Genomic DNA, 23,139 nt, shown 5'->3' with positions numbered 1-23,139 from the left:
ATTTTCTTGGCATCACCAAGATTTTTCATGTCAAAATTTTCACACAACTTTCTCTGTACATTCTCAATAGTTTTTAAACATGGACCAATCAGCAGCATGTCATCAACATAAAGCAGTAAATACACAGAGGGTTCAGAATTGGAGTAATATAGGCAATGATCAAATTGACTTTTAGAAAAGTTCAAGTTCTGCATGCATTTATCAAATTTGAGATTCCATTGTCTTGGAGACTGTTTAAGACCATACAGAGATTTTTTCAGTAAGCACACATGATCAGGGAATTCTTTGCTCACAAAACCCTCAGGCTGTTTCATATAAATGTCATTCTCAAGATCACCATGAAGAAAAGCTGTAGTAACATCCATTTGCTTTAGTTCCCAATTAAAATGAGCACACAAAGCAAGCATAATGCGCACAGTGGTGAACTTAACAACAGGTGCAAAAATTTCATTGTAATCTATGCCCTCCTTTTGAGTGAAGCCCTTAGCTACAAGTCTAGCCTTGTACCTAACATGATCCACCTCATTTTTAATCTTGAATAACCATTTACACTCAACAATGGAACAATCAGCAGGTTTAGGAACAAGAATCCATGTAGAGTTATCATGTAATGAGTTCATCTCAGACTTCATAGCAGTCAACCATTTATCAGAATTTTCAGAGTTAACAGCTTCAGCATATGAGCATGGTTCAGATTGATCCACATTGTTAAACACATTAAAGGCATACAAAGACATGCTGTAGTCATCAAACCTAGCAGGCTGCCTAACATGTCTCCTTTCTCTATCCCTAGTGAGTTGATAATCATTCTCAAGAACTTCATTGTGGATAGGTTGATGCATAATAGGTTCAGGCTCAACATGATCAGGCACAGCAGGATCATGCACAATAGGTTCAGGTTGAACAACAGGGTTAGGAACAGGAGGGGGTTCAGTGTTTTGCTGTGGTTCCACCTCAAAAGGAACCACAGGTGTGAACATAAATTCATATCTAGTAAGATCATGAGCATTCAAGTTCTCCACCTCACTTGGAGTTGCAGATTGTGAGGATTCAAGTAGACAAGGAAAATTCAATTCATTGAAAGACACATCTCTACTTATACATGTTTTAAATCCAGGAACAGACTTATCCCACAATCTATAACCCTTAACACCCTCAGGGTATCCAAGAAAAATGCATTTCTTGGCTCTAGGTTCTAGTTTCCCAACATTCTGATGGACATAGGCAGCACATCCAAACACTTTTAAGTGATTTAAACACACAGGCTTGTCATAGAAAACAGACTCAGGAAGTTTGCCATGCAAGGGAACAGAAGGGGATCTGTTAATCAAATAAACAGCAGTCATAAGAGCTTCACCCCAAAAATGTTTTGAAAGACCAGATGCAACAAGTAGACTTCTAACTCTCTCAAGGAGAGTCCTATTCATCCTTTCAACAACTCCATTCTGCTGTGGAGTGTAAGGGACAGACTTGTGCCTAATGATGCCTAAATCAGAACACCAAGTATCCATGGAATGATTGCAAAATTCAAGACCATTGTCAGTTCTGATGCACTTAATCCTTTTCTTGGTTTGATTTTGAATTTCATTAGCCCATTTTGAAAGTTTTTCAAACACATCAGACTTGTTTTTCATGAGAAATACCCAAGTTTTCCTTGAAAAATCATCTATAACAGATAAGAAGTACATGTTTCCACCATGGGTGGGCACCTTAGCAGGGCCCCAAACATCAGCATGAATGTATTCAAGGATTTCAGAACTGACATGTTTTCTAGGGTAGGGAGTAGTCACAGGAAAAGCAGATTTATGATGTTTACCAAAGATGCAAGGTTCACAGAAAGATATGCCAGACACTTTGTCATTCCCAAAAGACCCAGCTTTTTTCAAAATTTCCATGCCCTTATTACTCATATGACCTAGTCTAGCATGCCAAAGTGCAGACTTATCTTCATGAATCACATTAGCAACATGTAGAGGTACAGACTCAGCACTCACAGCATACAGATTTCCTTTCCTTAGTGCAGAAAAATAAGGCATAGAATCCTTTTTAAACTGGAAGCTTAAGTGATCAACAGAACCAGTTATCATGCTATCAGTAATTTGAGAAACTGACAACAGACTGAATTTCAAATTTGGCACAAATCTGACTTCAGTTAGAGTGAGAAACTTTCCATTTTCAAATTTTAAACAGACATCACCTTTTCCCATGATTTCACAGTTCTGCCCATCAGCCAAAGCAACATGTCCAGATTTAACAGGTTGGAGATTATGAATCATATGCTCAAATGGGGTAACATGGAAAGTGCAACCAGAATCAATGAGCCATTCACTGGAACTCATAGTTTTTGAAATAGCATTGGAGTAGCTGATGAACTGAAAATCATAATCATGCATCATGTACACACCATCTTCTTCATACACATTATTAGCATTCTGATTAGAATCTTCTGGGACATATTCCTTTTTCTTCTTAGGAAGTTTGCATCTGTTTATAAAATGTCCAGGTTTTCCACAATTCCAGCAAACTTTCCTAGGTTTTTGGTCAGAGTATTGATTTTGACCTCTATTTTCACCATTCTGATTATCAGATCTCATGTCCTTGGGTTTTTCAAAATTCTTACCCCTATTGAAGTTCTGGGGTTGATTTTTATTAACATACAGAATCTCACCATGCAAAGGTTTTGATTTTATCAATTTCAACTCACTCTCCTTAGACTTAAGCCCATTAATGATCATATCACATGTGACTTTAGCACCACCATATTTTAGAGCAGATTTCACCTCAACAAATGATTCAGGTATGGAGTTTAACAAAATCTGGGGTGCATATTTTTCAATTGAGTCATCTCCAGCAAGCTTTAAGTCATGAAGCAGTTTATTGAAAATTTCCATATTTGTGTCAACATCTTTAGAGGAATCCATTTGGAAAGACATAAACTGATTTTGTAAAGACCAAGTGGATACTTCAGATGGTGCAGCATAAATGGAGTTTAGTTCATCCCATAGTTCTTTAGCACATGTGAGGTGTGACACTTTCCTTACAACAGAACTGCTTAAATTCAACAGAATTGTTGCCCTAGCATTATCATTCATGTCATGCAATTTTTCATCAGTGACAGTTTTATCAATTTTAGTTAATAAAGCCTTATTGACCTTCTCCTTAACAAGAATGCATTCTATTTTGGTTTTCCAGTCCTGAAAATCATCCCGGCCATTGAATGGCACCAAATGCATGTTGTTCATGGTGAATGCAGATGCAGCACTTAAGCAAACACACTAATCACAGAATATCACAACAAAGGTCACTAGGACCTCAAGGAAGGAAACTTCTGGAGTTCAGGAGCAGGGAAGAGCCCAGATCTCAGCACAGATTTATCTGTGGAGCAAGGTTTCACACTGGTCCCTCCAAAAGTTCCAACAGGACTTAACAGAGTCCAGAAACTCTCAATCCAAGAGAGTTTTCAAGGTATACAACCTTTAAGAGAACAAGAAAACAGAGAGAAAACAGAGAGCACAGCAGAAGTTACAAGTGTTCTACTGTAAACCTCGTATCAGTCAAGCTATCCAGGCTACCACGCACGAGAAGACACTTTAAAGTGAATTCAGACGGACTGGACCGTAAGCTTAAACCAACGGTGAGCTTTTGAATGCTCTTGAGGTTACAGGAGATAACACAAGAACACAGGCAGAGAAAAAACAACAAGCGGAAGCAAACAAGAGAGCAGGATCGCAAGATACCAACAAAGAAGATGAAAAACAGCACCTTGACCAAGCCTAGATCTAGGAGCTAGGGTTTCAGCCGATTTACCTGAGCCAGACTCTTCAGGAGGAAGAGCTGGACTTACCCTTCTCCTTGCTCGTCGGGAGCGAAATGGCGCAGCCAAAGGGCGGCGGGGTGAGAGGGATGTGTTCGGAGGGAGCCCCGGCAAGGTCCCCGTGGCTCTGATACCACTGTTGGGTATCTTCGCCTTGCCGGGATTACTCCACTTGTTTCCCGAACCTCCGGTCCGTCTCACTTCGTGCTCAGGCACTTCTTCTCCTTAGGTCTTCAATCTTCCGTTCCAGATATGCAATATTCAGCTCCAACTCTTCCTGCAGTTACCTGTACTTCAGATCTGCACAAATAAAGAGGGAGAAAGGAGTAAAAGGAACACAGGCAAGATAATAGAGATAAGAAATCAGATAAGGATTTCAGTCGAGGGAAAAGGTGTCCTCGGGACACAGGGGCTCAGATTTTCCCCCTTTAAACTCAGCAACCCTTCCGGCAGCTGAATGATCAACGGCGAGGTAAGGACGATGGAGCAGCTTCACAGATCTCAACAGAGCCACCAACAGCAGGAGCCAAGGTCAGAACTCCGGCAGCTCAGATCTTCTCAGGTAACCACCAAACAGGGCTCCGATGGTCAGGAAAAACCCGATGATACCTCCACCCACGTCAGGGAATCCCGTATTATCCAATAAACACACTTGAAAGGAATAGCAGAGCCTTTCACTTTTTGATAATACGTTATTCCCAGCGTATGAGAGAGTACCATAGTTATAGAGGGAAGAGGGAGGAGCTGGACAGCAGTAAGGAGAAGGGAGCAGTAAAGGAGATGAAGGAACCGAGGGGATGGGCGGTGAAGCGTCGGAGAAGATGGAGAGTCAGGGAGAGAGAGGGATTAGGGTTTGGGAGAGAGAGCGGCGCAGGTGAGAAGTGAGAGAGAGAGAGTGGGGACGCGGAGGGGTATATCAGGGGTGTGAGTGGGCTAGGGTTAGGGGGATGGGCTGGGATGGGAGATTGGGCTCGGTTCTGGGCCCTGAAGTTGGCCCAGACCAAAAAGAAAAAGAAAGGGAGAAGGAATGAGAAATGGGCCAACCTCACAGCCTACTTGGAGGCTCCAGTGTTGCTAGCTATGTGCAGGCCATAAGGAGCAACCAACAAACTGCAAAAGATTTCTACGCAGAAAAGATTGAGCTCGATGCTGGCGAGTTGGTCAAAATGCTGCTTCTCGATGCCATCTTCATCATTCAGTTCTTGCGCGAGTACAACAAGGAGCCAGGGGTACAGGAGAGCAAGGGCGATCCCATCTTCGGATTCGAACATGTTAAGAGCCATATTCTTCGTGATCTAATGCTGTTCGAGAATCAAATCCCTATGTTCATTGTTAGAGACCTCTTCCAACTGTCTAATCGTGATAACCTAAAGTTCAGAGATCTGGTCTGGCCATTGTTCCAACATAGACGTGATGTGCCAGAGGTATTGCCCGATGCTCCTCATCTCCTTGGCCTAGTTCATGCTGGCAAGTTTTGCTCCTCTGTTCAACAACTCTCGCGTAGAAATTATAAATATCGTGAGATGGAGAACATACTCTCTGCCACGGAGCTGAGAGAAGCCGGTATAGTCTTCAAGAAGAACCCTGAGAATAAAGATCCTAGTTTGTTGGACATCACATTCGAGAACAAGACCATTTACATTACTAAGTTAGAAATGACAGATGAAACGGAGTCGTGGCTCAGAAACATGATTGCATATGAATTCTATCTCCCAAGAAATAAGCGCAAGTGCATTAGTGACTACGCGTTCTTCCTGAAGTGCCTGATGAGCAGCTCCAAGGATGCAGAGCTGCTGCGACGCTGTGGGGTGATCAGCAACTGTTTAGGTGGGGATGCTAGAGTTTATGAGGTGATAGACAGATTGGTGACTAATGTGTTTATTTCTGAGGATTTTTTGTATTCGGATGCTTTTGATAGCATAAATAATTACAGTAAGCGAAAGAGGAACAGGTGGCTGGCGGTGTTGAGGCGGCACCACTTCAATAATCCATGGACTGCCATTTCCTTGGTTGCAGCTGCTGTTTTGCTCTCAGTTGGTATAGTGCAGATGGTGTTTGCTCTTCTCTCCTTTTGTAAGTTATCTTGCTAATTACCAAATTTCATTTCTGATACATACTCAAATGATCATATATACTTGTGAAATGCTACCACACAAATCATGATCTATTTTTATTTTATTTTTTTGTCTTTGCAGACGGCGATTAGAAGAAACTGGGAATGTTTCTCCAGGTCTGTTATTGTCAAGATGTTATGCTTCATTTGTAATGCAGGAGAGGTGATGTATCAAATGTTAATTGATTTTTCAGAAATACTATATTTGAGAGGTTTCCGCTGTTTCTTGCTTCAAATCATACAAACTGAGTGATGAATGAGAGTATTTACATAATAGTACATGGCCAGCTATTTTTTATCAACGTGGTAGTGAAAAAAAAGGATTAAACATCAGATATATGTGAGGGGGCAGAGCCACGGCGGTCAGGGGCTCTAGCCCCCTCCCAAATTTTGCGATTTTTTTAAAATTGGTATATATATATAAAGGGCAAATTGCGTGAGAATATCCGAGCTTATACCAAAATTTGATTTTTTGATAAATCTTTTAATTGTAGCAAAAAATATAACGACCTTTCAATTGGTTGTAATGTCGATCCGGAGATATTTTTCGGTTAAATCAATTAAGGTTTACTGCTTACATGTGAGCTTTATCCAATCTGACAAAAATTAGTTGTATTTGTGGCCTAGTACACATGCAATTACTGAATGATGGCGTTTTCAATTTTCTCCAAAACGATGCAGTTTTTGGAGAAGCCAAGCGACGTCATTTCATTGTTGGGTAATAAAGGCATGGTCGCGACCTTTAACACTAAAAAATAGGAATTAATCGACGCAATACTTATATGCAATTCTCACCCGACGACAACGACGACAGTGGTAGTAGTGCCTCTCGGGATTAGCGACACTGTTTGAAGCCTGCAAGATGCACGGTTTCGATTTTCGCACATGCAGAGTCTTTGAGGTAAGGGGTTATTCATTGAGCTCAGTTGACCAGTTTTTTTAGAAAAATCCATCACTTAATGGATTTTGGATGCATATGCGAATGGAAATTGGATGAATTTCTAGAAGAATTCAATCAAAGGAGAGATGAGAACAATGGGGAGAAGAGATGGTGAGATATGCTCGATTGAAGCCCTAATCCTTATATGTATTGCATCAGATTTATTTCTTGCTAAAACGACGTCGTTTTATGTAAATGGAAACAATACAGTTTCATTAGCCGGCCAGATTAGCCATCTCAGCTTTCCGGAGATCCACCTCAGCATCGATTTGGGAGAAAATATCTCCAGGCCGACATTGTAACCAATTGAAAGGTCGTTATATTTTTTGCTACAATTAAAAAGTTTGTCAAAATACCAGATTTGGTATAAGCTCAGGCATTTTCATGCAATTTACCTATATATATATGTGTGTGTGTGTGTGTATATTTCTAATTATAAAAGAATTTTGTTTTACACAAATTGATTTGCTTGTTATATTCTTTCCTATATATTTAATTTAAGGTTAATTGTGTTATTTAAAATTATATAATCTATGAAAACGTTGTTCGTTATTATTACTATTGTGCTTGTCTTTTAATAAGAAATGTCTAAAATGTACGGAATGCCCCAATTTTTTTTGTAATATATTGAAATTATAGAATCTATGAAAATGTTGTTCTTTATTATTACTATTATACTTGTCTTTTAATAGAAAATACCTAAAATGTATGAAATGCCTCAAAAAAGTTTTGTAATGTATTAAAATTATATAATCCATGAAAATGTTGTTCGTTATTATTACTATTATGCCTGTCTTTTAATATAAATCATACAAAGTGAGTGATGAATGAGAGTATTCACATAAATTACATAATTATACTCCCGAAAAAATACAAAAACTAAAAAAACCACCTAAAATAGAAATATTAGAAAATAAGAGAATCCAAAGAAAAAAATATACGAAACGGAAAAAAAAAATGAAAAGAAAGAAAATAATTTAGTTTCAAACTTCTGACCTCTATAATATTTTTTATTTTAAATTTATTTTCTACATATTAAATATGAAAGGATGAAGAAAAAAACTGAGAAGAAAAGGAAAGAAATAAACAACCTATAATTACAAAAAAAAATAATGAATTTTTAAATTTTCACGGTGGTTTTTTTTTTTTTTAATTAGAAAAAGTCCAGTCCAGGAAGATTGTGTTTGGTTGGTGGATGAAGATGACGAGTAAAGGGAGTAAGGGACAAACCAAAATACTTAAACTACATAAGCAAAACAAATTATAACTGTAACATAATAGTTTCAAATTGTAACAACAAACATAAACAAAATATAGTAACAATACATATTCTACTCAGACAAAGTTCATTTACATTAAAGAAAGTCGATGAGGTGTGCGTATGTTGATCAAGCGATAGAATGATTAATGCTTAAGGCCAAAGGTCTTGAGTTCGAGACTATCACGACAAAATCATTGGCACTTTCCTTGTTACAAGTAGCTTAAGAGTTATGAGGCATTTAAAGGGGTTAGGTTTGTTTGTTGAGTATGCAGCTGGCAAAATAAGACAACATCGCTCAAACCACACTCTCCTTAACCATGTCCCAGTCCCTTCTTGCATATATATAGATCCAACATCAAGCCAGGAATCAAGAAAACTCTGCAACTCAATCTACAAAACTCAACAGTAAGTCTTGTTTCTCATTAATCCTATTTCATATATACTTGTCTTGTACTGTTGAAGAAAAAACAAAGAATACTCTCTTATATGTTCACATGCATGCTAGAATGTTTTTGTTCACTGTCAAAATCAACATTAATTAGAACTTGGTATATATATAGTGATTTATTTGCTGCTGCTGATTGTTAAAGAAAACAGATGCTAACTTAAGTGTGTTTTATTGTCTCAGAAAAAATGGCAGAAGAATCAGGGAAGGATGAGCTGAGTGTCAACATTGATGAAATGCTCCATGAATTTTCCTACACAGCCTCAAGGCCCTCAACTCCCTTCATCTACAGAGTCACTGACAGCCTTCGCAGCACGAAAGAGACGGAGTATGATCCAATCATCATCTCCATCGGCCCGCTTCACCATGGAAAACACAACCTCCAAGCCATGGAGCCCCTCAAAATGTGGTACCTCAAGAAGCTACTTGGAGACTCCAGTGTTGACAGCTATGTGCAGGCCATAAGGAGCAACGAGCAAACTGCAAGAGATTTCTACGCAGAAAAGATTGAGCTCAATACTGACGAGTTGGTGAAAATGCTGCTTCTTGATGCCATCTTCATCATTCAGTTCTTGCGCGAGTACGACAAGGAGCTAGGGGTACAAGAGAGCAAGGGCGATCCCATCTTCGGATTTGAACATGTTAAGAGCCATATTCTTCGTGATCTAATGCTGTTCGAGAATCAAATCCCTATGTTCATTGTTAGAGACCTCTTCCAACTGTCCAATCATGATAACCAAGAGTTCAAATATCTGTTCTGGCCATTGTTCCAACATAGACGTGATGTGCCAACGGTATTGCCTGAAGCTCATCATCTCCTTGGCCTAGTTCATGCTGTCAAGTTTTGTTCCTCTGTTCAACAACTCTTGCGTAGAATTGATAAACCTATCGAGATGGAGAACATACTCTCTGCCACGGAGCTGAGAGCAGCAGGTATACTCTTCAAGAAGAACCCTGAGAATGAAAATGGAAAAGATCCTAGTTTGTTGGACATCACATTCAAGAACAAGACCTTTTGCATTGCTAAGTTAGAAATGACAGATGAAATGGAGTCGTGGCTCAGAAACATGATTGCATATGAATTCTATCTCCCAAGAAATAAGCCCAAGTGCATTAGTGACTACGCGTTCTTCCTGAAATGCCTAATGTGCAGCTCCGAGGATGCAGAGCTGCTGCGACACTATGGGGTGATCAGCAACTGTTTAGGTGGGGATGCTAGAGTTTATGAGGTTATAGACAGATTGATGACTAATGTGTTTACTTCCAAGAAGTTTTTGTATTTGGGCGTTTTTGATAGCATAAATAATTACAGTAAGCGAAAGAGGAACAGGTGGTTCGCGGTGTTGAGGCGTCACCACTTCAATAATCCATGGACTGTCATTTCCGTGGTTGCAGCTGCTGTTTTGCTCTCAGTTGGTATAGTGCAGATGGTGATTGCTATTCTCTCCTTTTGTAAGTTATCTTGCTAATTACCAAATTTCATTTCTGATACATACTTATATGATCATATATACTTGTGAAATGCTACCACACAAATCATGATCTATTTTTTTTTTTTTGTCTTTGCAGACCACAATTAGAAGAATCTGGGAATGTTTCTCCAGGTCTGTTGTTGTCAAGATGTTATGCTTCATTTGTAATGCAGGAGAAGTGATGTATCAAATGTTGATAGTTTTTTCATAAACATATTTTGAGAGGTTTCTGCTTCTTTCTTGCTTCAAATCATACAAAGTGAGTGATGAATGAGAGTATTCACATAACTGAGAGTTTGGAGAGATACAGCAACCAAGTGGAACAAAATGGTGAGTAGCAGAGGACTGGTAAAAGCAGCAGCAGCAACATTTGATGGTGGTAAAGCAGGGGATGTTCCATTTTTCTGTTGAATGAGCAATAATAATAGCTAGTCATTTTTCAAAGAATGCTACAAAAAAAGACTATTGATACTTTGAAGCTACCTTGCATCTGGTCTTTGACAGAAAAACCTACCTTGGATGAAGCCAAACACAAGTCAGGCTGTCGAACAACGTAAATCTGATCACCGCGGCTGTTTTCTTTGTACATATCCTGATTCCTATGCCATGTCCAAAGCGCATACGTCGAGTTCACAACCTGCACAACACAAGAGATGCACAAGTGAGCCTCACAAGTGTTAGAGAAACGTGTTTGTTTCCCTCACTCACCTCGAGCATGCCATGTCCGAAGCTGCTTTCTCTGTATGCACTCCACTCAGGCTGCGTCTCCCAGCAAAACTTGCCTTGTGCTGCTCCAAACGAGAAATTCGTGTGACACACGCCCCCAAATTCGGGCACATTGTCACTAGGAGAAGGGCATTTCCCCTCTTCATCTGCATGATCAACATCTACTTGCTCGATATTACCCCCATCCCCAACCGTGATGTACACGGGCCCACACGGATCCAACGTGTAGTTGTACACCCGGTTCATTCGCTCATACGCGTGCACCTGAAACCTCTGCAACGTCACTTTATGAACGTACAAACACTGCAAATCAAGAAACATACATGACCAGAAAACACAATGTCAACTCCATGTAGATACAGAAGCGCTTCCATTTGCAGCCTCATGCACTCGAACTCCTGATAGTGAGACGAGTAGCTGTTGTACCACGGCGGATGCCACGTGGCCACCAGCCACGGGGTCGTTCCACGGTCCACATTCTCCAGGTCTTTCTTCAGCCAAGCATACTGCTCACCTAAACAAACATATGCCAACTGATTTCACCATGATTTCTTGAAATAGTTGTGGAATTATAACTAGACCAAATCAATCACCTGTCCTATTGTAGTCCACATAAGCTCCCAACATCACAAAATGTACACCTCCTGCATCAAAGGAGTAGTACATTTTGCTGTCTGAACCAGACTCCTCTGCAGGGACTGAAAATCTACTCATATATGAGACAAATGTTAAGTCATTAGCTTGAGGCTCAATCTCATGGTTCCCTTGGATCACCATCATAGGCACCCTCGATGTCACGGCCTGCATAAACCTGTATATAATGCGTTCGACTCATTCAACTACACCAACAGTACCCTCAAAATGGAGTTTTTCCTTTTTAAATACCTTCCCCACCCGTCCCAACGGGGCTGGTAAGTCTCTCTGATGGGCGAGTCAGGAAAGGCGCAGGAGTAGCAAGAGGCCCCCTTGCCTCCGGTGGTGAGATACTGATTCGCGTATGTCAAGTCGCCAACCATCAAAACCAGGCAAGGATCATTGGTGATGAGATGGTCAATGGTGGTGGTGGAGTTGCTAGTGAGGCCTAAATCTCCAACCACTGCAATCTTACAAGGGTAACTCTCAGAACTAGGTGATGGCAATGTCTCAAACACATGCTCCTCACTCATTGCATCTATGGAACTATCCCCACACTTGTAGTAATATTTTGTCTTAGCTTCAAGCCCTGCCACAAAAGGATCTTTCATTTTCTTGGACTAAAACAACCTAATTCAACATCTAAAATGTATTACCATCAATTTTGACATGATGAATGATGCCAGAGGTGTAATTCAAGAGCCCCTCAAACTGATAAAGCTGACTGTAAATCAGAGAAATCCCACTTTTTTTAGCAGTGTATTTACCACTCTCTTTGCCATACCACACCTCACTAGCCACAGTTGTGGGATCAAGTGGTGTCACATTCAGCCCAATCTGTGCATCCCCTATTTTTGTTTCACAACAAAATCATACACTAATTAAACCATCAAAATAATTCCAAAAAAAAAAAAAGAATGATTACCAGTGAGCCAAGAAACCCAGAGTGAGGATGGAGTGGACAATGCAAGAGCAATCTGCTCAGGAAAATTAGAGGTGACATTCTTCCTCAGGCGAGGATGATCCATAGGCAAGTCATCGCTGCCGCGGCGCAACGACGCGTCGAAACGGCGAGTTACCGGCGCAAAAGGGCCTTCTAGGGTGGTCGGAATGTGGTGAGATGAAGCTGCAAACACCTTGTTTGTGGTCGTGATCATCAGAGCTAAGAACAGGAGGTTATCCATTTCTTAAGTTTGTTTCTTCTTGATGGTGATACAGTTGTGTTGATAAAGATTGAGTAAATTTGTGATAAACATGGATTGCAAGAGTTTCACTTTCACAGTTACACTTTAACGACCACTGTTTTTTGCTTTGTATGTTGAATGATGGATCAGTGATGATCAACTTATTTTATTCTTGGAATATTCTTATCCTATGCTATAGACTAGATGTCCTAAATTGTCCTAGGTTGAAAAAAAAATGTGAAAACTATTTAGGACATTTTTCCTAAATGTAGTACTTAGATATTGTAAAAAAATAAGACAGAAAGTAGAAAGAGATGTATAATTCTTAACTGCTGGGTTAGGCTCCAACGTTCAAACGAAATAAGGAAATATTCAATAACTACATTCATTAATTCCTTAAAGAGAATTGTTATGACTAATTGTTTTTGGGATATTCTTAATTAGGAGAATCTCTATTATGTTGAATTTTTGACAACGAAGCGCAATCCAGTTGGTAAGTCGTTTCTCTTCTAATTAATAGGTCGAAGGTTCGAGTCACCACAAGGGAAAATAGAGAACCATCATTGATCTTCTTAGAAGAAAAAAAAAAGAAAAAAAAAAGAAGGGAGAATTCCTGTTTTTTCTCCTTGTAGTCTCAACGATAAGTAAAATAAAATATTAGTCAAATATCATATTTATTCCCTTATAATTGCAGCTCTTTTTATCATTTCGAAACGGTATTATTTGTGTTGAAGCTGTAATGAAAAATAAGTGTATATAGGAATTTTCCTTGCGTTTATGTATCAAATTAAAGATGAGAGTTACAGAGATAACTAAGAAAATGCATCTTACTGAAGTTGGACTATTGCAAAATTTCCACTCTTTACAGTTGGGCCCAACATAGCTGTTTCTTCAGGTACTCATCATAAGCCCATTATAGTTATCCTGATCTTTTAGCATAATTGAATTTAAATATAAGTATTATAGTTTATAAAACTTTGGTAAATATATTACATTATGGTTCAACAAAAATACACGATAAGAAGAATGTGTGTTGATATAGTGGTAGAGTGATTAATATTTAAAATTAAAGATTTCAAGTTTAAATTAATCGTCGTGTGATCTTTAAATTTATTTGTTCATTGATACTAAAAATCTACAAAATGTTCAATACAGTATTTTCTGAGGTCAAAGGTCTCAATTGGTCTAATGATAGAGTGCTTAGCATCTGAACCCATAGGTCTCAACTAAATTCCATTTGTATTTTAAAGAAACAAATTTGATATACAAAGCTAAAATAGAAACAAAACAATATTTTTAAAAAAACCCAAAAAAATTGGACTACATAGTACGATATTTTGGTTTACCCCACAAGATTTTTAAAATTAAATTGCACATAACGATCTCACATTGATTAGAGCTGAAATATATATTATAAATTTCAATATTAACAAAAAATTATATATAAAGTGAAAAAGTGATATATTATAGTCGGACTTGTAGAATATATAGTTCTCTACACAAAATTAAAATAAGGGTAATTAGGGCTAGTAAACCGGTGCCGGTTTTCTGATTAAAAGCGTAACTGAACCGATAACTGGTTTTTTCGGTTTCGGTTCGGTTATCGGTTAGTGCATATTTAGTAAATCGGTTAATCGATTTAATCGGTCGGTTAACGATTAAACCGATTAACCGATTTAAATTTATTAAATTAATTAAATTATATTCCTATTAAATTAAATTTTCAAAAATCCCCACCACATTAGGGTTCTGTTTCGTTTGAGACTTTGAGTTTGAGCAGCAGAGATAGTTCACCTATCTTTCCACCGGCGCCTCCCTTGCTTCCCACCGGCACCGGCGCTTCTTCCCATCGGCGTCGCTGCGCCCACCACCCTCCCCCCCATGCTCAGCCTGCATACCGCAGCCTTTCTCCCAGGTCCCAGCCCCTTTCTCCCTCCGCCAGTCTCGCCCTCTCCACCGATGACCGCTAGCTTCGCTCCCTGCGCCAGCGTCGCCCTCCGCTTCTCAACCTCGACAAAGTATTGCCAGATTCACCTGAATCACCTAAATCAGGTATTTTCGATTTTGGATTAAATTACATATTTACATTGTTGAATGTTGTGTTACTGCTCTGCTTCTTGTTTTCGTTTTTTTTTTTTTTGAATGAGGGTGCAGTTTAGTTTGTAAATTTCAAGGCATGTATAGGTTGAAAGGTGGCAATGGAGCTCTGCTGCTTGTAATAATTGTACAAAACCATCAGCTATGTTTATTTTGATTTGTGTATAGTGATCTTCGTCATTACCAATGATTGAATGATATATTTATATCATTGTTCAATAATTGGGTGCTACCACTAATTTTCTGGTTGCTGCTAATCAATTGGAAATGGATGTTTATATATTTAAAGAAGGGAAAAGGTGCAGATTGGCCCCCGAAGTAGTAACCCCTATAGCGTATAACCTCTCTTTACTAACTGTGTGTGCAACTAAACCCCTGAACTCCGAGAAAAGGGTGCAAATTCCCCCCTCTGACCTAATGCCGTTAAGTGTCCGTTAACGTTTGGGTTTAATTGCACCCTCTACTTCAGGGGTGGATCTGCACCTTAATTTTTTTTATTATTTTTTTTTATAATTTTAGCAACCCACCTCCGGCATCAACTTAACCGCCCCCTGTACTTATTGGCTCCAACTTACACTTTGTCAGCTCGCACACGCTCAATCTCTTGATCGTCGACTGCTTACCGCCGACATGCAGCAGCATCACCAACTCCAGATATGGACCTGGATCGAATCCTGCTTGGTCCAAATCCATATCCGCATTTTTTTACTTAGGCCAGGATCCGGTCCAAAGAAATGAGATTCATGTCCAGATCAATTAGATTCACAGGGTCTCGAGTCCTGACCCGGATCCATTCTTTTTTCTCTTTTAAAATAAATTTACAAATATTAAATTAACCAAAAATAAAATCATAATTATTATCTATAGTTTTAATATTTATTCAAAAATAAATAAATAAAATTTAAATATATATTATATAGATGATGAAACATGAAATCAGCACCTAATCTAGAAAGCAATAAACGGTACATGGATTTACGTGGTTCGGTCATGAAGACCTACGTCCACGAGTGATCTTTGAGTGTTTTCACTATATTGAGAGTGTTTACATATTACAAGTGTGTTGCTCGAATGAATTGATCCCCCCAATGCTTATGCTAAACCTTCTATTTATAGATAACTAATTGGGCCTAATCCTTAAAGCCCACGAAACAGAGAAATGGAGCCCAACTCAGTGGTAAAGTTAGCTCTGGCAAGGTTGTCTTTGGTAGCTCTAGCTGGTAGCTCTGCACCCTGGCAAGGCTGTCTCTAGCTCTATCTCTGGCAGGGGCAGATAGCTCTGCTCTGGCGGCGGGTAGCTCCGCTCTGGCGGCGCGTAGCTCTGCTCTGGCAGGGTGGGGTGGCTCTGCTCTGCACTCTGGCGGGCGGGTTGATCTCTGCTCTGGCAGGGCGGGTAGCTCTACTCTGCTCCTCGGCAGAGCTGTGGTCTGCTCTGCTCTGCTCCTCGGCAGAGCTGTGGTCCGCTCTGCTCTGCTCCTCTGACCTGAGTGATTCCTCTGACCCGAGTGATTCCTCTGCCCAAGCCCATTCCTCTGCTCTACATATATTACTCCTCATCAGCTACTCCCCCCTCTTGTCTGGCTAGTTGCTCTGAAAACAGAGTAACTAGTCAGAGTGTTTCTGACGAATTTTTTGTTGCTTTGTGACCTTTGATTGTCAACTATGATATTTTAACTTCTCACTCGCTTAAGACAAGATGTTTTCACTTAGCGACATAGCAAATTCAAAATACTTTAGCCCTGCAACTTTGACTTTTCCTTTTGTTGCTCTGACTCTTCCTTCATATGCATTTCTCTGACTCTTCCCTCGTGCTGGCTGGAATACTCTGCGCGGAGCATAACTGGTCATAGGGACCCAACTAACTTTCGCGGCTTACGATTAATTAAGAACCCTCTGCGCGGAGCATGGATGATCCGGGAGATGCATCCAACTTTCGCGGCTTACGATTAAGACAACACCCTGCACGGAGCATAGACGGTCAAAGGGACCCGCCTAACTTTCATGGCTTACGGTTAAAACGAACCCTCTGCGCGGAGCATGAATGATCCGGGAGATGCATCCAACTTTCGCGGCTTACGATTAAGAGAACACTCTGCGCGGAGCATGGATGATCCGGGGGATGCATCCAACTTTCGCGGCTTACGATTAAGAGAACACCCTGCACGGAGCATAGACGGTCAAAGGGACCCGCCTAACTTTCATGGCTTACGGTTAAGAGAACACCCTGCACGGAGCATAGACTGTCAGAGGGACCCGCCAAACTTTCGTGGCTTACGGTTAAGAGCCCTGCACGGAGCATAGACGATCAGAGGGACCCGCCTAACTTTCGTGGCTTACGGTTAAGAGAACACCCTGCACGGAGCATAGACGGTCAGAGGGACCCGCCTAACTTTCGTGGCTTACGATTAAGAGAACAACCTGCACGGAGCATAGACGGTCAAAGCGACCCGCTTAATTTTCGTGGCTTAAGGTTAAGAGAACGCCCTGCATGCACTACAAGAAAAACGTTAATAGACAACAGACGAAAATCGTTGTCTATTAGAAAAACACCTGTTGTAAATGAAGGTATTGTCTATTGATGGGCGGTCATAGACAACGGTCGAAGAACCGTTGTCTATTCTCAGATAGACAACGGTGGCATGTCCGTTGTCTATTTTCTAATAGACAACGATATCCGAACCGTTGTCTATTCTCTAACAGACAACGTACGAAGACCCGTTGTCTATATGCAAATAGACAACGGACCGGGTACCGTTGTCTATTTCTTATGTCACAGTTTTTGCTTTGTTAATATATTTAAAATTTCCTATTTTTCGATCTATATTTCATTAAATCTAAAAACATAATATAAAAAGTCAAAAATACATAAATTAATAATAAAATTTCATACATTAGAATAAAACACCATCATCCTACATCCATTAGTATCAAACATCAATAGAATCAAAAATCATCATCCTATTACATCTCTTGGATTCCTGCTTAAACACACACATTGATTCGTTTAATTAATTAAAAACGTGTAAATGGGGGTTTAAAAGATGAAAAATGTATAATGAAGAAGTGGAACGGGCATCCTCCTCTTTATCGACCAATCTGCAGTTGCACCAAAAAACAAGTCATCAAAAACCGCGCATATATCCAAAAACAAACAAGTCATGATCCAACACAAGACAAGCATAAGTTACAGGAATTGAATTTGAAATTGTAATATGATATTAGTAAAAACCAAGTTGTAATAGGATAAGCAAATAATATTATCAGCCTTGAATACCTTTCTATCTGTTAATATTGTTGTCAAAAACCGGCTCCTCGCATATTTATATTCCTTTGCTAAGAATCTTGACAGCCATGGCATTCACCTGAAGTACATATTTTGAAATCCCAAACAGAATATTGAAGTGATTTCAAGTATTCGATATGCAAAAACTTGGATTGTATACTGAATGGAGAAGATAAAGTCATGGAGATTGGTAAACAGAATATTGAAGTGATTTCAAGTATTCGATAGCCTCATCCAGCATTGAAGCTTTGTCTAACTGAATCCATAAATTTAAAGCTAAAATGAGAATTTAATTCAAATAGCTTTGGTTCAAACTTAATGATATGAATAGCAACTAAACTTTCATACCATGTTGCAACGTGGGATGAGTTCTTGTAGTGCCCTCATTTTCTCATTTATCCTGTCCCGTCGCCTCTGCACGAGAAACGACATTCAATCAGTTCAGCAACATAATTACATGACAAAATAAATTGGTGATCAAATTACTTAAAAACTTCTCTCATATGACCATAAAATCAGTTGCTTCATATACAACAGTAAAATACTTGGAGAAGGTGATAATTACTCTCGTTTTGGACATTAAGACACATTATTAACAGATCACCAACTGGATAATATTAACGAGTTTAAAATTATTTAAGGCCATTATCTTAGGGCTATTTGCAAAAATAGGCCACTATTTTTTGGACTTGCAAAAATAGGCCAATTATTTTAGTTTTTGGCATTTTTAGGCCACATTTGAGCTCAATTCAACATTAATAGGCCATTTTTTGGGGTCAAAATGTGGCCCAAAATAGCATGATTGGGTAAACATGTAGCCTAAAAATACCAAAAACTAAAATAATTTGCCTATTTTTGCTAGTCCGAAAAATGGTGGCTTATTTTTGCAAATAGTCCTAAGATAATGACCTTAAATAAATTTAAACTCTAATATTAACAGACACTAAGAGGATAATATTGACTTTTGATAAAGCTCTTTGCATCCTAAAGTGTGGTGGGCATGTTGGAGTAGCACAAGCAGGAGCTAAGGCTGCAGCTCCCGAGTCTTCGATCTCTGCTGATGGAAGTTCAACTGCATTCTGTAGGTCTGTGCTGTTAGCAGAATAGGTCTGTGCTGAAGTGCCATCAGCAGAAAATATAGACCAAAGATGAGCAATGTAACAAGATGATGATATGCAGACAACATAACACGGAGATAAGCCAATGTCAGTATATGGAAATGGGGCAAATTTGTTCATTGACAACATAAACACCAGTTTATCAACTAATAAATGTCTAAGTCTCACTTTTTTTTTTTCAGTTGAAAATCGGGAATCTTGGCAAGAAAACTCATTCCACCTAATTCTTAGAGTTTAGCAAATAGGTATATGTATATTGTAAACTCATTCCACCTAATTCTTAGAGTTTCCACATAAATCAGATTTATAAAGTTTAGATTTTTCTAACATATAACAATTAAGCAAATTAACATCATGACATAAATACTCGATAATGCCATATATCTGTCTTTACATGTATGCATTACTAATAGTATTTTGCAAGCAAATTGACTCAACCGAAGACTCTATAGATTCTATACCAAAACTCTATACCAGAACTCTGTAAAAATTAAAATAGGAGCTAATTGAAATCTATACCAGAACTCAGTAGATTATGAATCGAAATTTCTTCTTCCTGGGCAACAATGGACATGTGAAGCAATTTCCCCAAAATTCCCAACATTAAGAAAAAAGAAATTGCTGGTTCATCGAAAGCAATCGATCAAATAAGAACTCTTTCCTCAGGTTTTAGCTTAGGGTACTTACAATTGAGTCAAGTCGGCGTGCCATTGGTAAACCTGCCGGAGGAAAATCCACCGGGAAATCGCTTGGCAGCGGCGTTGGTGACGAAATCCGGGGTGGACGGAGGCGCAGGGGTGGAGGGACTACGGAGGTTGTCGTCTCTGGCAGGGAGGCGTCGCGCCAGGGTGGAGGGAGTAGCGAGGCGGTGCCGCGCGGCCGCGCCGGAGTGGAGGGAGGTGGTCGCCGAGTGAGGGAGGCTAGGGTTATGCGGCGGCAGAGCTGGGTGTAGGGGATATGGGCGCCGCTTTTCAATTTTCTGTTCACTCACTTTATGTTTTTTTGTGTATTTAGGTTGAGGGTTTAGATATTTGAAAATAAATATAAAATATATTCATTGTCTATTGTCATGATAGACAACGGTTTTCAGACTGGTTGTCTATGACCGCCATAAATAGACAACGGTTTTTGGAAAACCGTTGTCTATAGTCATATTAGACAACAGGTTTTGAAGAGTGTTGTCTATATTATGTTGTCTATGAGTTGAATTCTTGTAGTGACGGAGCATAGACGGTCAGAGGGACCCGCCTAACTTTCGTGGCTTACAGTTAAGAGAACACATTGCATGGAGCATAGACGGTCAGAGGGACCAGCCTAACTTTCGTGGCTTACGGTTAAAACGAAGCCTCTGTGCGGAGCATGAATGATCTGGGGGATGCATCCAACTTTCGCGGCTTACGATTAAGAGAACACTCTGCGCGGAGCATGGATGATCCGGGGGATGCATCCAACTTTTGCGGCTTACGATTAAAACGAACCCTCTACTTTTCCCTTTACTAGGATGTTGACCTTGGATGTTTGTCTTCCCCTTGACTTGCTAAGCAGCAATTTGGATTGAAATTATGAATTATAGGTAAGTATTCAACAAACTTACCTTGCTCAACCCAACACGGAAAAACAAAGTAGCCGATCACACGTAAAAGCAAAGTATGATCTCAAGACTCACGAAAATAATGCAATAGCTAGAGAATATAAAAATTGTCGAGCTCGACTTTATTTTTCTCTTCGCCTTTTATCGATGAAACATCTAAGCCTCTTGCTTCCAGAAGAACTCGTCCATAATAATCTTGATAATCAATCTCAGATGTTTATCCATTGATGAAAAAGACTCTATCACATGCTTTAAGCTAAAAAACTTGAGTTATCACAAACTTTAGAAGTATATCCCCATGAGAATTATACTTCAATAATAATTCCTCTATGCTTATCCATAAGTAGATAAAATCTAACAAAAAACGTAACAACGATGTACCAATCGTCGTTGTTACAAGTCTATAAAATGACAAATAAATAATATAGATTATTCCTACTCTAACAATATAATATCACTCTTAACATATCTTATCATATCTTGAAGGATTAGATAGGACTAGATTAGATTAATCTTATCATATCTTGTTCGGTTGGGTGGATACGACCTGTGACTCAATCTTGGGAGAGTTCCACATAGGATTAGTCTTAGTGTATGAGTCTTGGCTTACCCCCTATGACAAAATTAGTCTTGGGCCAACTCAATCTTAGGTAATATCAGGCTAATTTAATCTCGGCAACCGAACGCCCCCTATGTGGACAAAACTCAATATTACTTAACACATGAATAATTAATCAGCAATATACTACTCAAAGTACATGAGTTAAAACAAGATGACTCCTCCTCAATATAACAGTGGAACAATGGAATGTAACAACATATGTTATTACATAGGTACAAGCGATTAGTCAAATACATCATCAACAATTATCCAAACATAAGAGCTAAAACCTATAAGCTTAGAAAACACTAACCACCAAATATCTTAGCCAGAAAAGATCTAACACCTTCCAAAAAAACCAAAAGCTACTGCTAGCTAAACAACAAAAACAACTCCAACTTCTCCCTTTTTTGTCTCAATAAATGGAAAAGTGTCAAACGGACAGCGATTCGGACGCCACATCCTCAACACCACCATCAGGATCATCATTCGCCTCATTGTTATGCCCAGAGATTGTCTGGAAATGACAGAATGGCGTAAGTCATAGATGAGTGAATCGGGTTTACAAGATGACAAACTGACACCACGTCACTCATAGATAGCAAAAGATTAATATATCCTTTCATAAAATAATATTTTATGTGTTGGTAGTAGGGGTGTCGATCGGTTCGGGTTCAGTTACCCGTACCCGAATTTTCGGTTACCCGAACCTGAAATTGTCAAATTTCAATAACCGTTCCCGAACCGTTTTCGGAGTTCGGTTACCCAATACCTGCTTCGGTTAACCAATTGGGTTATTTGGGTATCCGAAATACCCATTTCAAAAATAAAATTAAAATAAATTACTAGTTAGAGGATTTGAACTCTGGTCTCCAGAAAATACACAGAGCAATTTATCCACTAAACTAAAGCTTATTCTTGTATCAAACGAATTCAATACACAGCAACATCACAACAAATTCAAAACAAATCAAACGAATTGAATCTAATGCCACCAGACCCACCACTATCACTCTAGATCACAACAAATTCAGCAATTATTTCATTGAAATTCAGAGGTTAATTTCGAAATCATCACCCATCACTCATCAGAATTCAGAGGTTAATTTCTGAATCATAAGAAATTTCTGAATTTGCAAGATATAGCAAGAGGCTAATCAATAGAGCTCAAACCCTACCTATCGGACTGCCGGTTGCATGAGCTCGCGGTGCGGCCTGGGACAGGAGGCTGGAGCGGCGGCCTGGTCGCGCAGCAGTCGCACGCAGCAGTCGCGCAACAGTCGCGGCGCTTAGACAGGGCGGCGGACGGAGGGCGGTGGATGTCTTCGGACGTCGGAGAGGTGAAGGAGGCGGACGGGATTCAGGGAGCTGGGAGGAGGCGCAAGAATTAGGGTTCTTCCTTTAGGATTCTAAAACCGATTTTCTAATCTAAATTTCTAATTTTAATTTACAAATATATTATATATGATATATATATTAAATAATTAATAAAATAATGTTCGGTTATTCGGTTAACCCGTTCGGTTTTTCGGGTTAACCGATAACCGAAATTTTCAAAAAAATAATAACCGAAACCGACCCATTACCCGAAATTTTCGGTTATTGGATACCCAAACCCGGGAATTTCGGTTCAGTTAATTGGATACCCAAAACCCGATAACTATTTAGACAGCCCTAGTTGGTAGGTTGTTGTGATAAATGTAGGGTTTGACACTAAAGCACTACTCCAGAGGACAAAACCTAACAACAGTCCTCTAGAGTATGGGGAGAGTGGTTGTAAACCACTTCCTAAAAATATGCGGATGATCAATTACGTAAGCTTGAGGATTGACTTTGAAATGCTATTCTAGAGGACAACACC

At 39.5% G+C, this 23,139-nt stretch overlaps 3 protein-coding genes across 4 annotated transcripts; 2 read left to right on the top strand and 1 right to left on the bottom strand.

The window, feature by feature from the left end:
* Positions 1–4,848: 4,848 nt before the first annotated feature.
* LOC130998106 (UPF0481 protein At3g47200-like) lies at positions 4,849–6,148 on the top strand. Its single transcript, XM_057923541.1, has 2 exons — positions 4,849–5,887; positions 6,010–6,148. The coding sequence occupies exons 1-2, from the start codon at positions 4,849–4,851 to the stop codon at positions 6,018–6,020; spliced, it is 1,050 nt and encodes a 349-aa protein (XP_057779524.1). The 3' UTR covers positions 6,021–6,148.
* A 2,156-nt stretch (positions 6,149–8,304) lies between these two features.
* LOC131001274 (UPF0481 protein At3g47200-like) lies at positions 8,305–10,281 on the top strand. Of its 2 annotated transcripts, XM_057927618.1 has the most exons (3): positions 8,305–8,533; positions 8,757–10,025; positions 10,143–10,281. In XM_057927618.1, the coding sequence occupies exons 2-3, from the start codon at positions 8,762–8,764 to the stop codon at positions 10,151–10,153; spliced, it is 1,275 nt and encodes a 424-aa protein (XP_057783601.1). In that variant the 5' UTR covers positions 8,305–8,533; positions 8,757–8,761; the 3' UTR covers positions 10,154–10,281. The 2 variants fall into 2 exon arrangements, with proteins under 2 accessions (XP_057783601.1, XP_057783600.1); XM_057927617.1 differs by having other exon boundaries at positions 8,378–8,533; positions 8,757–10,281.
* On the bottom strand, positions 10,225–12,772 carry LOC131001273 (purple acid phosphatase 23). The gene is made up of 8 exons (XM_057927616.1): positions 12,330–12,772; positions 12,061–12,252; positions 11,657–11,993; positions 11,365–11,582; positions 11,095–11,285; positions 10,754–11,035; positions 10,560–10,682; positions 10,225–10,449 (listed from the first exon to the last, which is right to left on the bottom strand). Exons 1-8 carry the CDS (start codon positions 12,586–12,588, stop codon positions 10,291–10,293), a joined length of 1,761 nt encoding a protein of 586 aa, XP_057783599.1. The 5' UTR covers positions 12,589–12,772; the 3' UTR covers positions 10,225–10,290.
* Between the last annotated feature and the right edge of the window lie 10,367 nt (positions 12,773–23,139).

This window comes from Salvia miltiorrhiza, chromosome 8 (assembly GCF_028751815.1).
Source record: "Salvia miltiorrhiza cultivar Shanhuang (shh) chromosome 8, IMPLAD_Smil_shh, whole genome shotgun sequence".
Lineage (NCBI taxonomy): Eukaryota > Viridiplantae > Streptophyta > Magnoliopsida > Lamiales > Lamiaceae > Salvia > Salvia miltiorrhiza.
This window is presented reverse-complemented; position numbering and strand designations above follow the sequence as displayed.

Bases quoted from the DNA above. Each gene is read 5' to 3' on its own strand.
- LOC131001274 (XM_057927617.1), top strand. From the start codon at position 8,762: ATGGCAGAAGAATCAGGGAAGGATGAGCTGAGTGTCAACATTGATGAA.
- LOC130998106 (XM_057923541.1), top strand. From the start codon at position 4,849: ATGGGCCAACCTCACAGCCTACTTGGAGGCTCCAGTGTTGCTAGCTAT.
- LOC131001273 (XM_057927616.1), bottom strand. From the start codon at position 12,588: ATGGATAACCTCCTGTTCTTAGCTCTGATGATCACGACCACAAACAAG. The intron at 12,253-12,329 runs GTAATCATTCTT...AAACAAAAATAG, and splicing joins CTGGGTTTCTTGGCTCACTG to GGGATGCACAGATTGGGCTG. The intron at 11,994-12,060 runs GTAATACATTTT...CTTTTGTGGCAG, and splicing joins TCATCATGTCAAAATTGATG to GGCTTGAAGCTAAGACAAAA.